The sequence below is a fragment of the Uranotaenia lowii genome, chromosome 1 (assembly GCF_029784155.1).
Source record: "Uranotaenia lowii strain MFRU-FL chromosome 1, ASM2978415v1, whole genome shotgun sequence".
Taxonomy (NCBI): Eukaryota; Metazoa; Arthropoda; class Insecta; order Diptera; family Culicidae; genus Uranotaenia; species Uranotaenia lowii.
In genome coordinates, this window is record NC_073691.1 from 42,941,916 (window position 1) to 42,959,011 (window position 17,096).

At 33.4% G+C, this 17,096-nt stretch overlaps 1 protein-coding gene across 1 annotated transcript; it reads left to right on the forward strand.

The window, feature by feature from the left end:
• The first annotated feature begins 516 nt into the window (after positions 1-516).
• On the forward strand, positions 517-16,718 carry LOC129738429 (dynein regulatory complex subunit 4). Its single transcript, XM_055729638.1, has 4 exons — positions 517-844; positions 911-1,344; positions 15,222-15,246; positions 15,321-16,718. The coding sequence occupies exons 2-4, from the start codon at positions 1,342-1,344 to the stop codon at positions 16,649-16,651; spliced, it is 1,359 nt and encodes a 452-aa protein (XP_055585613.1). The 5' UTR covers positions 517-844; positions 911-1,341; the 3' UTR covers positions 16,652-16,718.
• The last annotated feature ends 378 nt before the right edge of the window (positions 16,719-17,096 follow it).

Below are 17,096 nucleotides of genomic sequence, written 5' to 3' on the forward strand. Positions count from 1 at the left end.
ATTCTGAATCTGAATTCTGAATCTGAATTCTGAATCTGAATTCTGAATCTGAATTCTGAATCTGAATTCTGAATCTGAATTCTGAATTCTTAATCTGAATTCTGAATTCTGAATCTGAATTCTGAATCTGAATTTTGAATCTGAATTCTGAATCTGAATTCTGAATCTGAAGAATTTTGAATTATATTTCAAATTGTATATTTCAAAAGATCTTGTTCTTCAATTTTGAATTCGCGTTCTTAAACTATCTGAATTTTGGATTTCAAAGTTGAGTCTGGAATTTGGAACTGAAATCAATAACGCTTACATTATGAATCTGAGCTCAGCTGAACTCAAACTCAAGGTTCTGTGCTCTGGAAGCGATAGCTAATTCAAGGAAATGCAACAAGTTAGCATTCGAATCTAGAGGTGTCCATCACCATGTGTCGATTCCAAGGCAGTTTGTCAAAAACACATTCATGCCCGGCAAAACATACAAGCGCACGACAAGTAGTCCAAGGATTCTTGTCATGACAACCCCCTGAAGAACATTCACAACCGTTTTTTTGTTTTTGTCGTTGCGCCGTAGGGTGTTAGTTTTTTAGGGGAAAAAACCTTCCGCGATTCCGATCGGAATCGGTTTTGTTAGATCAATAAACGGATTTGCTCACAGAAGCGCGTGGAAAAAAAACGGACGCAAACGGCCATCGCCGGAACAGGGTTCCAGGGATCATTTGTTCGAGTACCTGGGCCAGTGTGGGATTAAAATCTAGTTGGGCAAGGTGAATTGGTCCGTGAAATGTCCTCCTAGCTGCGGGCTAAAGGTTCCATCCAGTTGAAATTGCATCCAGCAGCCAGGAATCAGGTAAAGCTCCCCACCAGAGGACTATAACAGAGATTATTTATTTATACGTGTGATTTATCAATTTAGAGTCCAGCTGGAGCTTCTGGAAACCAAACTTCCTGAACCTCGTGACCCCTCGAAAATCCTGAGTCTAGTCGAACGTTGTCCAATTAAGTTTGTGAATCAGTCTTTTTTGACTATCCTCCACCCACTCTGAAGGATCCAGGACATCGTGATACCGATTTTGCAGAGGGCAAAACGTGGCATTGTCAGGCCATCGGTGCATCTACGGAGAAAAAACGACATTTTTTTCTTTCTTCTGTGTATCTAAGGGACATTCAGACGGATTGCAGCAATTTCGGCGTAGTGGCGAGCCCTGTGGAAAAACAAAAATCAAAGAGCACGGCCAACTGGTCAACCGGACCGAATCAGTCGCTGCAATAAAGAGGATTAAAGGCACGGGTGGGTGCAAATATTAGTTAGCCGGACAAAGCGTACTCTCGGACTAGTCAATAAAAATGGTGAGTAGATTTTTTTCCCCCGAACACTTTTGGCGATAATCATATTTGCCAGTTTTGGGCAATAAATAGTGTCCCAATGGTCGTTTTTAATCGAAAAAAAAAAAACGCAGACTCGGATTGTGACTTGTACTTCATTTTCTCAATCGTCAGTTTTGTAGTTGTTGTTTTTTAGCTGCTGATCGAAATATTGGAAGGACTTAGTTTCCAAACCGTCACTTTCGCGTGAAGTAATCAAAGTAGGTAATGTCGACATCTGAGATTTGCGTGCTTCTATGGGTCCTTTTTCCTGAACGAAGAAATCCAAAGGAAAATGTTTTCGAGTTCTTTTTAATTGATTCAATATCAAACTCGAAAGATAGGAAGGAGACTTTGAAGCGCCTTTTATGTGACTTGTCACACGTTTCCGCCATTTGGTGAAGTACCGTCAACTGGGGCAACATGCAACAATTTTCAACTTCAATGGCTTCTAAAAAACTTATGTTCATAATAAATCCTACCCCTAATGCATCAAAAGTTTTAAGAATGATAGGACATCAAATTGGCGTAGTTAGAAAAATTATTGGTTTCTTTACTTATTTATAATTTTTTAAAAACATATGATTTTCACCCTCCTTAGAAAATGGGGTAACTTGCAACAAACTTTAAATTTATTGAAAAATCTCATGAACACGTGTAAAAATTTAAAGTTTTTAATATATTTGCGATGCCTTAAAGACCATTACGCATGAAAACACCAATTGCAGTAATTTTTTGGTCTGTAAAAACAAATTTTCACATTTTTTCTGAAAATAAGGATGCTGCATGCATTTAGAGGTTAAGTAATACTACGAAAAATTCTAAAAGCTGAAATCATAAAATAAATGTTTGGATGAATGAAATTTCAATGTTTACAAACGCGTGATGCAAAACATTCATATTCCAGCACATAGAAACGAGATTTACAAGGTGTTTCTTTGATTTGCATTTTGTTGCATTTTACCCCACACACCAAACTGAATTATAGAAATATTTTTTTCAAAAAATTGGGTGATTGTTCGAAAAAAAATTTTACACCAACAATGCTGGTATAGCATTAGGAAACCAGTAAAAAGTTTGTAGGTAATATTATCAAGCCAATCCGTCATACTGGATAAAGTTTTTTTCGGCTTCAAAAAATGTGAAAATTTGTACATTTATTGCTCGATTTTTCAAATTTTATACAAAAATAAAAAACTTCAAAAAACTAGCTTAAGATGCGTGAAATTACGTCATCATCATTTTGCAACCATTAAAAGATAACTTTTTTACAATACATTAAATTAAAAATTGATTCAGTGTAGTGTTATGTAAATGTTGCAACTAACCCCGCTGTTGCATGATGCCCCGTTTGACGGTACATATGTATGTGTCAAATTTCTTAGAACATTACAAAAGGACACACTTAAAAATGGTACATTAAACAATCACATAACACATTTAAGTGATTTTTTCCTCGAAGTGATGTTCTGGTCTCGTAAATTAAAAACAAAACCTTTGGCAGGTGATTCGATATTTACCCAAAAACCAATCATCTCCAAAATGGCAAGGGTGAGCAACCTTTTGAAGCAACGGACCAATTTGAATTTGAAATCTTTTTGGCGGGCAGCACTAAATGCATTATTTGTAAAAAGATAGCAGAAACCAGAAATTTAACACCATTTTTTTTCTAAATAAAAACCATTCGAATTAGAATTACTTAATCGTAATCATTTTCGAATAATTTAATGTTTTTGATTTTAAACCGTTTCCTAGGAAAACCCTTTTTTTATTCGAACTGATGGTACTATTCTTCATCACTTCAATTTGATTATATTTTTAGGAAATCACTGTCTTCACAGCGTTGGACGTTGAATCTTTATTGAAATTCATAGACTATGAATCCTTTTTAGGGGAATTTACAGCGTCAGTTTTCGACAATTGATAAATTTCGATCTAAATCGAAAAATAATTACAAGAAAAGTGACTTTCCAACTGTTCCAACATTCGGAAATAAGTTCATATCTCAAAATATTTGTTTTTTTTTATCTTAAGCACTGAAAATCGATAAATTTCTGATAATAATAGTTATGTTATACAATCTATAATAATACGCAAAAACTGTAAAATGCATAGCTATACGGTTTGCGGAAATTATAAAGCAGTGTATTCGAAAAAAAAAACGCAAACGTTTGTTTTGTGAATAACTTTTGAATCTATATATATAAAAAGCAATTTCTGTATGTTTGTTTGTTTGTTTGTTTGTTTGTTTGTCCTCTATAGACTCAGCCGTCTTAAGAGCTAGAGATCTGAAATTTGGCATGGATGCTCATTAGGACCAGGAAGGATGAAAAATGTTTTTAGATTTTCGGATGACCCCTTCTGAAGGGGGTCGTCCATAGAAGACAAATGTTGTTTTCGCGATATTGACGTTACATTTCGTCGGATCGTGTTGAAAATTTGCACAAGAGTGTTTTGAATGACAAGATATCGATTTCTGGTGTTAAATTTTGTGTAAGGGGTCAGCCAAAGGGGTCGTCCATATAAACTGTTCACTGTTTTTGCGATATTGGCGTTATTATACATCGTATTGAGATGAAAATTGGTACACGATAGTTTTGAGTGACGTGCAATCGATTTGAGGTATCAAATTCATTGTAAGGGGCCGGCAAAAGGGGTCGTCCATATTAAATTTTCAGTAACTTAGTGATATTGACGTTTTTATTCATCGGATTGGGATGAAAATTTGCACATAGGAGTTATTAGGGACAAACTACTGATTTCACTTATCCAAACTAAAATCAGGGATCGACGAAAGGGGTCGTCCATATTAACTATTCACTGTTCATGCGATATTGTCGTTATTATACATCGGATTCAGACAAAAATTGGTACAAGAGAGTTTTGAGAGACGAGCAATGGATTCCAGGTATTAAATTAAGTGTAAGGGGCCGGCAAAGGGGGTCGTCCATATTAACCTTTCAATATTTTTGCAATATCTTCGTTATTAAACATCGGATTGGGATGGAAATTTGCACTCGATAGTTTTCAGGGACGAGCAATCGATTTCAGATGTCAAATGTTTTGCCAGGGTTCGACGGAAGGGGTCGTTCATATAAAATAATTTATATAGCAATATTGACGTTATTATAAATGGATCACTTTGAAAATTTGCATACGGGATTTATGAGGGAAGGGCAATCTATTTCAGATATTAGAGATAGTATAAGAGGCCACCGAAAGGGGTTTAGCCTTTTTGCAATAATTGCGTTGTTATGCAACGATTGAGTCGAAATTTATACACGGGTTTTTTTGGCACGGTCAATTGATTCCTGATTTCAAATTTAGTAGCCGACGACAGACAAAGTGATAGTCCAATATTTTTGCAATTATTACTTAATAATGACTTCAGAAGCGCATCTGGAAAATGCTTGCAATTGACTTTCATACAAACTGTTCATGACATGTGCCAAGTTGAATGCGAAACGGAGTTCGTATGGGATCAGCTAGTATATGAATAGAAATTGATGAAATTTTAAGCAAAGCTGCCTTGTAATGTAATGTTTACGTGTGAAAATTCTTGTGGAGTTCTGTCAAGTGCAGTGGTCGGCAACTTTTTGAGTCGGAGGAGTCAAAATCTTCCAATTTTCGCAAATTCAAAGTTTGAAAGAGTCACAGTAAATTTATTTTTTCAATAAAAAAATGAACTATCAATGAACATCAGTTTTCCGAAAATAAATAACTTTGAAACCATTAGAGTTTTTTCTTACTCTTGGAAATTTGTTTTAAATCTGTTTCGATTACTATTAAGTGCATGGATTCTGTCAACTGCTCTCACATGATTTAATTTTGAATCAATTTTAATGCGTTGACAAATATCGAGTCAAGAAAATTTTAAATCTTTATCAAGAATAAATGAATACTTTGCATGATGTTGAAGTAAAAGATTTGAACTTATTATCACAAGTTTTTCTTCGAAAAACAAGAGCTCATAAAATAGCAAAATAAAAGGAAATAAATTATCCCTAAATTATCAAGCTTTTTTGACATTCCCCAGATTTAGCTAATCCTTTCCAAAATCCAGGTCATGAGGTTAAATTCAACTGAAATTTATGTAGCCGAAAATTTTAATCTTCAAAAATTATGCTGCTGACATTTGAAGAATTTTCAAAATTCATGACATCAAGCGAACGTGTCTTCAGTATTTTATGCATTTGGAAAACTAAAAAATCTCATTCTATGTCACATGTGATTCTTCAGTATTGTGCGTCCAATTGAATGAAGAATGAAACTCAATACATTGTAGATTATTCATTAATGCATGCTGAAGCTTAGGTTACTGGAAAAAATATTTGTGGTTTGACCAATATAAATCTGTAATAATGTGATTTTGTAGCCTTCATTGATAATTCGTGACGAACTATAAAGAAACAGTGCATTTTATTTGGCTAAATCAGTTAAAGATTATTCCTAAAGTTTCGAAATAAAAAATGAATAAAAAATTCCGTTACTGAAACTTCGTTCAAAATTTGTGTGATTTTGGAAAATACTGGCTTCAGGTATCACGCTTGAAATTTTTAGTCTGTTCAAAGACTCAAAAGTTTAGTTTTTTTAAATAAAAATTTTATAAAATTTTTAATGAAAAAACGTCATACAATTCCAAAAAATGCATGCGAATTTATTTCGCTAAAACAAGTTCGAAATCAGGGAAAAACTAGGCATTTTTCCTCAATATCCGGAAAACCGAACAGGACCGGGCATTTTGTGATTTTTTTTTTAATCCGGGCTTGCCTTTTTAAAACCAAACATATATTCAGAAACATGAAAATTATCGTTTTCAATTCATATAAATATTCAAATAAATAGGATAGGATTGAGTTGGTTTTAACTATATTTTTATGTTGCTACGTGTCAAAGTTGTAAATATTTTTCGAAATGGTTGATTAATTCTAATACGATTTTGGAAATTTCAAGTGATCAATAATAATAGAGGGCAAAAAAGTGATTGCGAGTGCTTAAAATATAAAATTTGATTGTTTGACAACAAAACAAAGGCAATCTAAGAACTATTTTTCGTTAATAATAAACTTTAACTTTCCTTAGGCTACAGCTCAACTTTAGTGTTCGATTGATTCAAAAATATACACATGTTTCAGAAATTTGATTTAAGATTTTATTGTTTTAGGTTATTATTTGCATTTACGTTTAATGATAAATTATATCGTGATCTGCGTATGCTGATGCTTCAAAAACAGAGTAAGCCAAAATTTATAAAATTAGGCTTCAAGAACCGATATTTTGCTATGTATTTGATATTTTCCGCTTGTTCCTCCAGCGGATGCAATTAAAAAAAAAATCTAGATGTATGAAAATTATCGGTTTAACTTGATTTTATAAATATTTTTTTTCTAAAATATTTATAATAATTGCGCAATGGGCTTGAGAGCCGCAGCTTTATATCTAAAGAGCCGCAGGTTGCCGACCTATGGTCAAGTGGTATTTGAGATAGCGTCCAATGAAGAAGTTTTTCGACTTTAAAACTTGGGCACCCCATGCGCCATCTATAATGTAAACTATGAACCACCTTTTTATAAATCAAGGCTATTTTTGATTACGTTTTCTGTTTCCTGATACTTGGTCTTAAAAATAACTCAAAATTTTTAATTTGGTCGAAGTTATGACAAATTTAGGCTTCTTCGAAAAATAAAATTTTCAACTTTTTATTACTCCACCACAGTTTTCACATTATGGTACGATTTCAGATCCAACCAAATCAGTATAAAATTTGGGGAACCTATTGAAGTGCTATGTAGGAAAAACGGTCGCATTAGAAGGCGTGTCAATCGTTATGGAACACTGACTGTCAGCTTCCACAGATCGTCAGTTTCCTCAAGTACTAAAGATATAATTTTTTTAAATTGTTCTCTTATTGTTAACAAATATCTTCCCATTAGTGATCCAAATATTTTGCGCACGATTTGACCACCGTATTTTGTTTATTTTACTGGTGGTTATTTTACCTTGCAGAAATGACGTAAACCCTGTTTATTAGTCAGCTAGACAAATTATTCAGAAAACATCAACTTTTTATCATTTCCTTTATTGAAATTGTCGAATTGTGTTTGATAAAACCTCTCACATAACTTAACTTTATGAAATCAATCATCTTCATTTTTATTTACATTTCAGCTCACTGTTAGATCCTCTAGGATTCTCGAAACAAACCAAGGATGAGCAATTCGTGGCTCGCGGGTCTCATGTGGCCCTTGAGACATGTCTGTGCGGCCCGCGAAACTGTTCTAAAAAAGTTTTTTTTCGCGATTTTTTTGGGATATATTCAGGGCCGGATTAAGCCATCGGGAGGCCCGGGGCAATTTTTCTCGGGGGGCCCCTATGATTCGCTTTTTTTAAATGCTATCTCAGAGAACACAACACATTTAAACGTGTATGAGAACTGGATATGAGCTCAGTTTACTGTCTTTAAACAGCCATGTTGTCTGCGTAAAAGATAGTTTTGGTCCATTCAAATAAAATGTGTTAATTATTAACGTGCAAACATTGCGGAAGAGTTTAGATTTTTTTTTAAATGAAAGCTCTGATTTGAGCTGCAAAATGCAAAATTTAATTCTCATTTTTATTAACACCCTTACAACCGACTAAAAATCTCTGATTTAGAAAAATTCCCGGATAAATATTTTAAATGATTTTCGTTTCATCATTTATCGTCTGGTTTGTGCTTCATCGAGAAATATTTATCTAGTGACAATTGGGAAATATCATGAAGATTTGGAACATTGGATACAAAATTTAAAAAAAAATAAACAAAATAATTGAATTCAAATTCCATAGAGATACAGATATAGGAGTTTAAGAATTCAAGACTAAGAATCAGGTTATATTCAGAACCACAATTCAGTGTCTCAAATCTTAATCATCACTTTCAATCAAGTTTTGATGAACGAAATATGAATTAAATTAAAAAAAGAGATTCAAAGTTACAATCAGAGCCAAAAACAGAAATTGCACAAAATGTGAATTTCAATTTTATATCTTTGAAACACAAAAAACGTTTTCATGAAATGTTTATGAATATGATTCTCATCATTTAGAAAAAAAATTACCAAATTGTTATTCTAAATGTGACAAATTTTCATTCGATGTCCTCAAAGCCAAAGGGGTAAAAGTTAAAAAATGAGATTAAATGTTTAAAACATAGAATCGGTTATCATTGGAAAAAGTCAGATAAGAAATCCAAATGAGTTTAGTACTTTAAACAAAGATTCTGAGTTCTCAAGATTCAGAAAAATCATGTAACTAAATTTCAGTAACTGAAGAAATATTTACAAATTAACCATGAGATCGTTTTTACGATAATTTGAGAATGATCAGTTGGAAAAAAAATATGCTGACTTCAGGATATTAACTTCAGTATATGATAAAATTTTGAATAAATCTGGTTCAAATGTTTCCATACGAAATTCAAGTCTAAGACATAAATCGGGATGGAAATTTAATAAAGAAACTCTGTATTGTTTATTGGTCAAATTAAGGTAACTACAGTTTTTTTAAAGATGTTATTTCCAAAAAAAGAGAGGGAAAAGGGTTAAGATTTTTTTTTTCTTCTGGGGTTTCTTGTTGATGTTGTTCGGAGATGTTTAGAAAAGATTTGCTTAATTTTTAACGTTTCGGTTTACTGTTTATTTCAACCATCTTCAAAAAAAGAAAGCTGTTTGTCCGCCTGCTAAGGTCGTCGCTTAAATTGGAAAGGTAAAGAATTTATAAACCAACGGAAATTTCAATAATAATGATCGAAAAGTGAAAAGTTATAATAATACCTGGTATTATCCTGGTTACTGCAAGGTTTTTGCAAGGTTTTTTGAATGTATGTGGAGGATCTAACCGATGAAAAATTTGAAACATCTGGAGAAACTGATGTATCCGTACTACTCGACTTTGAAGTGTCCGTCTTACCAGTCCTAGCAACTTTATTTCAAAACCTTTGTTGATTTAGCCCGTCGACCAAAATTTGCTGATTTTTCTCCAGGTTGTCAATAAGAAGCCTAATCAACATTCTAACGTTGAAAAAGCTTGAAATTTCCGAAAATGTTACGAGTTATGGACTGTTTTCTGAGTAGAAAAAATCACATCAGATTGTGCTTCCTCAAAGTTTTTGTTTGTTTTGTTTATTATCATTAGACCTTGCATTCAGTTAATCAATAAAGGATCTCGAAAGTATTGATACACATAGGCAAACATATTCCCATCATTAGATTTGTGCTAAACATTCTCATTTTTTAAATATTGAAAGTGTCCATTTTACCCACTGTGTCCGTCTTACCTGACTTTCCCCTATGTAATGAAAATGAAGAGATGTTTTTCTTTATTTTTCCTGTTCTGTACAGTACATCGTGACTAATTTGTATCGATAAAAAAAAAAATTTTAGGTGTTTTGCCTCATATTCTTCTTAATTTTTGTTTCGAATTCGGTTCACATTATTTTTGTCCAGATGTTGAGGTGAAAATTTTGAAATTAAATACCAAGGTTTTGATATTCTTAGCCCGCAAAATGCGGGAGAACTTCTTCACTGGTTACTCTAGGGGGGCCCTTAACTTATGCAAGAGAAAAACTTTTCTAGATATTATTTCACGGGGTCCTCTTTAGTTGATAAATTTCAAGTTTTCATTTCGATTTTCTAGTTTTGATTTATTTTCATACCTAGATTTGTAGAAAATGAAGTAGTATGATTAAAGTAAAGTTTAAAAAAATCTCCCTCGGGGGGCCCCCTGAGCCGGGGGGCCCGGGGCAATTGCCCCTTTTGCCCCCCCCCCCCTCCTTAATCTGGCCTTGGATATATTAGTAATCTTCATAAAACACTGGTTCATATCAACTAAAAAATGATATGTCAGTAAACAATCAACTTCACTTGTTTGCAGTTGCGTTTGCCCCACAATCATGCAGATTGTTGAATTTTTCTAGAATTTCAAGCATTGTAAAACACTGTTAAAACAAAAATGCAATATTATTTATAGCCAAAACGCAATATTGGAATTTTATGTTCAGATTATATTTTTTCCTTATTCTCTAACTACCACTTTGAAATTCAAATCCATAAAGTCTGATCAAGAGAGCATACAAAATATCAGTAGGTTGCAGATGATGATAAATGTTCAGAGCATTTAATTTTTTTAAAGTTTGATTATTTTATCAAATTAAAAAAAAGCTAGTTTTTTCAGGACTCAAATACTGGAAAAACAAAAACATGGGCATACATAGATGAAATATTTTTGTTCTAGAATATTGGCGGAAATGAGGAAACAGAAATAACAAAGACTGGGGATTTTGGATTTCTTATCGAAATAGCATCAAAGTTTCAGACAAAAATATGAATTCTCGACCAAAAAAATATCTGTGGTTCTGTGATTCGATCCAAAAAGTTTGTGATGGTTGTCTTAGGAATTATTTTAAGAAATTTCATTTTAAAATCATGCCAAACATCGATAAATTTGACGATTTTACTTTATAATCAGCAATCCACATAATCAAAGTTATTAGATTTTCATAAATCAGCATTAGAAAGCATATCCCGGTGGTATCTAAATTAAATTAAAAAATCCATGAAACCTGCAAAAATTTTATAGAATCAAGAATGTGAACTGTATAACTTTGACGAAGTTTGCCTAAAAATATGTGAAATTACACTTTTTTCTATGATCTTGACAAACTTGCTCAACATCTAATAATGTAATGATCTTATACGGAACTTCAAATAAAAAAACTGATTTTTCGGCGTTCAAAGAAAAAAAGGGCCTTCGAGGTCTAAATTCAAACATGCATAGACAAGCAATTCCAAGAGCGAAATACACATTGATTTTTTTTTTATCACGGCTTTTTTAACACTGTATCTTAGAGAAAATGTTCTTATGTCCTTTTTTTCTGTATGAGCAAATCCACTGCGACTAATTTATTTGATCTACTGTGAAATAACCCAATTTAATATTTGTCTGATCACGTCGTACTGTCACGTCAGTTGTAGTCGAAATTCCTATGTCCTTCATTGCAATCTCACTTTTTACTTCTCACTTTCACGCCTTACATTCTTCTCACGTTTCTCTTCTCACTCCTATCTTCTCACGACTTCTCACTTCTAACTTCATACTTCTCAAGTTTCAAATCTTTTTTCTTATGTTTCACGTCTCTCGTATCATGTCTCACGTGTCACGTCTCACTTCTCGGGGTTCATTTTCCAGTTTTATACGTCTTACTCCTTTAGAAACAAAAAAATGCAGAGCATAAAAATGCTCAGATCCGATATCAGAAACAGATCAAAATTCAAATTGAATATTAAACACAAAATTAAGAACTCTGAATGTCAATGAGTTGTCAGAACTTTATGGAATAATATGAAAAATTTTATATGGAAACTTGAGAATTAGATGCAAAAATTTTATTTCAGAACTAGAAATAAAAAATACAAGCAAAATCCAACTCATGGTTTGGATTGAAAGGTCCCAATTTGATTACAATATTAGTTATTTAAATTAGAATTTCATAAATATTATCATTTAATAATTTCATTAAATTATCATTAGAATTGAAACCTGGAATTGGTGAATTATTAAAAAGTGATAATTAAATTGAAAAACATGATTCGCTGATTGAAGTTGTAAGAAAATAAGGTCAAAATTCAAAGTTTGAACTGTTGTCTCTCAATTTATATTTCATATTTTATTCTTAATTGAAAGCTCAGATTGTAAAAAAAAACGAATTTCAAATTATATGTAAATCTAGCATAAAATATTGATAAAATAAATAAACAAAAATTTAAAATCAAAGTTCATTTTGGATATTGCGAACAGTTTGAACTTGACTTTAGAATTTCGTTTTTCAACCATCATACAAAGATTATAAATTGATAATTTCGTTGAAAGACTTTGTAACGAAAATGATCTTCGATAATTTGAGTTATGATTACAAGAAGTAAACATTCGTATTTTTGTTTATAGAATTTTCATTCTTCAACTTAATTCGAAGCCCTGGAGGTTTTTTTTTTCAAATGCAAACATTCATGGCCTTATAAATAAAGAAAGGCAAGAGTGTTGCCGTTCGATTTAAAATTTAAGGTTTTTAAAGTTTTTTTTTCGGTAAAACACGCTTTGCAGTAACGAATTCTTTGTTTTTTTCTCGAAAAGTTAGGTTTATGAATATCCCAAAACTGACTTTGTTGAGCCTTTGAATATTTTTCTTCGTTGAATATTATTATTTTGTTTACAAAGAATCCTAGACACTATTTTGTCTATTTTCGATTAACCCCCAGAAAAATGCGCCAAAGAATATTTGCTGAAATGTGTTGCCATTTTATCCAGTTTTAATCAATTGCCTTTCTCATTTTTCTCTAAAATCATTTGAAAAGATTGCCCGGTTTTATCCGGGTTTTCCAGGATAATTAATAGAAAATTTGAGAACAGTCCGGTCCGGTCCGGTTGCCCGGATCTCATTGGAAAAAGGCCGGATTTTGCCTGGATTTATTCTCTTTATTTGGGAAATCTGACAATAGAAACATACTGTGTTGTAAAACTTTTTATTTATGCGAAATTTTTTAAGTAATTTATATGAAAATAATCATGGAAGGTTTTTTTGGAAGCCTCAAATAAGCTATAAAATCTGTCGATGAGTTTTGATGAAATTTTTTTTACTTGATTTTTGTTGAGTAACTTCTGGATTTTGACTAAATTTGCCTGGATATTGCTCGGATTATAGGTCGTAAATTTTGAATTCAAATTCCCGAATTTTGCCAGGTTTTTAAATTAAATTGCCCGGATTTTTCCGGCCCATATACATACGTGTGAAAAAAAATCTGGCAACCTTATTTTATAAATTGTATTCTTCATAATATACCAATTTTGCAGATAATATTGTATAACGTATTGTAGTGTTTTCAAACAACAATTTTTATTGTACGAGTTTTTATGCTTCAAATAGATTTTTTTTAAATTTTTTGTGCAAATTTCCAAATTACATTCTATTTCCCGTTATCTGTTACCTGAAATGCAATGAATTATCTACTCAGAATTATTCAATCATCTTTTCAATTTTCATTTCATAATATTTGTCAAAATGTAAATGCTTAGGGTAGGAAAAAAAGGTTAATTAAAATCCATCGAATTCTGATTCACAGCAAAATCATAGGGTTATAAAACCTATTTTTCACAAAAAGGTTTTGAAAATTTTCAACATACGTAGAGCATTATAGCATATTTTATTTCTTCTATCAAATCACTTTTTAAAATTGAAACAAGCGTTTTCAGTGTCGGAAAATAAATGAGGAAACTTAGATTTCTTCTTGATTTTTTTTAATAATTTTCTCTCTTAACTTTTGAATTCCTAAAGTAAAACGAATCGCAATCATTAATGATTTAAAATCCTGGTTTGATGATTAGAACAAAAACAAGAAGTTTAGCTTAAAATTGTAAAATTTTACTCTGAACTTTGTTACTTTTTTCATCAATGTTCAAAATCTGGCTTCAGAAATATGTAATTTAACTTTTGATTCAATAATTGGATTTTCATTGTCATGTTGAAGAAAAATTACAAATGAAACTCAAAAGTTTTCTTCGCAAATCATTTTTCACGATTTGTAACAATTGAGTGAAAACCAATGTTTATCTAGTAGAAGAGGTTTTCTAAAGTTTGTGTTATTATCTTTTTTAGATCTGATATTTGGTTTTATACTTTCTTTTTTTTGGATCATAGTGAATATTATTCTTGAGAATTTTTTTCCAAGCTTCTTCTGTTCGAAGATGTTATTGAATCAAAACCTTTTTTTAACGTTTGATATTCTGAGTTTTGGATCAAATTATGATATTGGGTTCTACTAATTCCGTTTAGTTTTTGAGCATCTCTAAGCATGAAAGGAAGAAAAGGAGTTTTTCTAACGTTTCCCAATTTTCCAATGGTTTCTCTTCAATGATGACATTTTCATGGAATCACAAAGTTGACACCATTTTATTCTCAAACTAATTGAATACATTCTAGACATTTCATTAAAAATCTTTTCGAATTAAGGTTGCCTTATAATAAGGTACAAATAAGATGTTCTCGTGTATTACCATATCGTTGAATCATATTTTCCTTGATTATTATGACATTCTCTAATATAACCGTAAAACTTATCCGAGCCGGGAAAATCCGGGTTAGTTTATCAAAATCCTGATAATATCCGGGCATTTGATTTTAAAATATCGTATTTTAAGCTTCCAGAAACCAATCCCGATTATCTTTTTTAATTTGAGTTTTTGTCTTATTTTGCAATAAAGTGAATAAATACGGACTTTTTTAAACAATATCCGGGCAAATCTGAGAAAACTGGCAAGCTTAAAAAATGTTAAATTGGCCTTGATTCTGCAATTGCGTTTTTTTCCCATCAGATAAACAATCACATTCAAGTATCCATATTACTGGTGCCACATGAAGAGTACAGAAGCAATAAAAATGGGCGAGAAAGGTAGATGAGCATCAGTACCTATAGGCTTATAAGCCTTGATTACTTTTGGCACTTCCCTGGGTGCTTTGAATAAAAAAATGGGTGGCATGACTTTGATTAGATGCGAATAAAAACTCAACATTAACTATGTATCAAATTCTCCAAAAACATTTTCGAAATTATCTCTCCGTTGTGTTTTTCATCGTGCAAAGACGCTGATCAAGCGTAGAATATTGATAATCCGGCCTATACACACTTTTGATTGTCCAAGTAAAGGACACTGACCTTTTTATTCTTGACTTCATTGAAACGACTTATTTGAGAGAATCGAGATCCTATAAACTCCTGATTCCTAATAAAATTTGAAAAGCGCTCAAAACTAACATTTTATCTCAATTTCAGGGTCCGAAAAAGGCTAAAGGAGCGAGTAAGTATAATGAAGTTTATACCTAGTATATTTATTAGTTTAAATTTATTTAATCTCATCCCTTTTCCCAACAGCCATCATCGATGGCGTCGACACTTCGAGCATGTCCCGGGAGCAGCTGGAGAAGTTCGCAATCCAGCTGCGCAACGAAATGGAACGGGAACGGGAGGAACGGAACTTCTTCCAGCTGGAACGGGACAAGCTGCGCACCTACTGGGAGATCACCCGGAAGCAGCTGGAGGAGGCGAAGGCGGTCATCCGCAACAAGGAACGTGAGGTGGAAGTGGCCCAGGAGCTGGCCGATCAGGACACCAAAAATGTGATGCAGGAAATGAAACACCTGCAGTACGAACATCAATCACATGTGGCCGAGCTGAAGGCCGAAATGATGACGCAGTTGAAGATGGCTCAGGAAGATCATTCGCTGCAGGAGAGGGAGTTGCTGAACGATAAACGAGATTTGAAGCGGCAGCTTCGAGAGAAAGAGGAAAACTTGGAGCTACAGGTTCAACAGTTGAAGTTGAAACACAGCGAGCTGTTGAGCGAAGAGAGGGCGAAGTTTAAAGAGGAGATCGATTCGATGACCAAGTTGTTTGAGCAGAAGCTGCAAAGCTATAAGGAAGAATCGGAAGTACGCCATGAGATGGAGCTATCGGAGGTGGAAGAAAGAAAGAATGCCCAAATTGCTGAACTGATTCAAACGCACGAAAACGCCTACAAGGAGATGAAGGGATACTACAACGACATTACGTTGAACAACTTGGCTCTGATCAACAGTATGAAGGAACAGATGGAAGAACTTCGCATCCAGTCAGATAAAGATCTGAAGAACCATTCGGAAGTTATGGCCGAAAATAGGCGTTTGGTGGAACCACTGAGGCAGGCGCAGACTGAGTTGATAGAGCTTCGCAAAAAGCTACAGTACTACGATCGCGATAAGGCCACCCTTAATCGAGTGAAAACTCGTCTTAGCTCAACCCAGAAACAATTGAGCAGTCTCAAGTTGGAATCCGATGTGCTTCAGATGCGCTGCGAAAAGCTTGTCGAAGAACGAGACCAGCTGAAGAGCATGTTCGAGAAATCTATTCTAGAACTGCAGCAGAAATCTGGACTGAAAAATTCTCTTTTGGAACGGAAACTGGAGTACATCGAGAAGCAAACCGAACAGAGGGAAGCCATTTTGGGAGAGGTACTTTCTTTGGCTGGAATCGAACCCCAATCGCTGAGCGTCCGGATTGAGAAGCTGTTGGTTCAGAAAAATGACAAAATACAGGACCTTCGGTACGAACTGGCTCGGGTGAGCAAAATGTATGACGACCTGCTCTCGCTGGTCGAAGCCAAACTGGCCAAGTTTGGGATTTCGCTAAAGGATCTGGAGCTGAGCAGTTTGCCAACGGAGGCATAATTTGATTTGAGAGTTAACGAGTTTTGTGTGCGTTTATGCGAGTAAATTTATTTGTATTTATTTTGAACTGAGAAACTGATGAACTTTCTAAGTAAAGATTTTATAGATTTGCAATAGTTTTTGTGTAATTTCTCCGAAAGCTTATTCTTTAAATTTTAATCGATGAGTAGTTAGAAACTGAGAAAAACGATCACAGCTTTAAACTTGAATATCTATTATTAAATTTTAAAAACCCATCGTACTTCTTGGATCTTAAGAAATTTACACGATTCGAATGAAAGGGAGAAAGGGAAACCGGATATCTCGTGTCTAATAATGGGACTATCATAGCCAGGGATAGCGAAAATTCAAACAGCACCGTCAGCTGGCAGCAATAATAATGGTATAGTAAGGATACGGTATGCTATGTAACGGCGCGAAAATCTTTCCCTTAATCAGCTTTCAT

Coding starts and splice junctions, on each gene's coding strand:
- LOC129738429 (XM_055729638.1), top strand. Junction 15,247..15,320: donor GAAAAAGGCTAAAGGAGCGA/GTAAGTATAATG, acceptor TTTTCCCAACAG/CCATCATCGATGGCGTCGAC.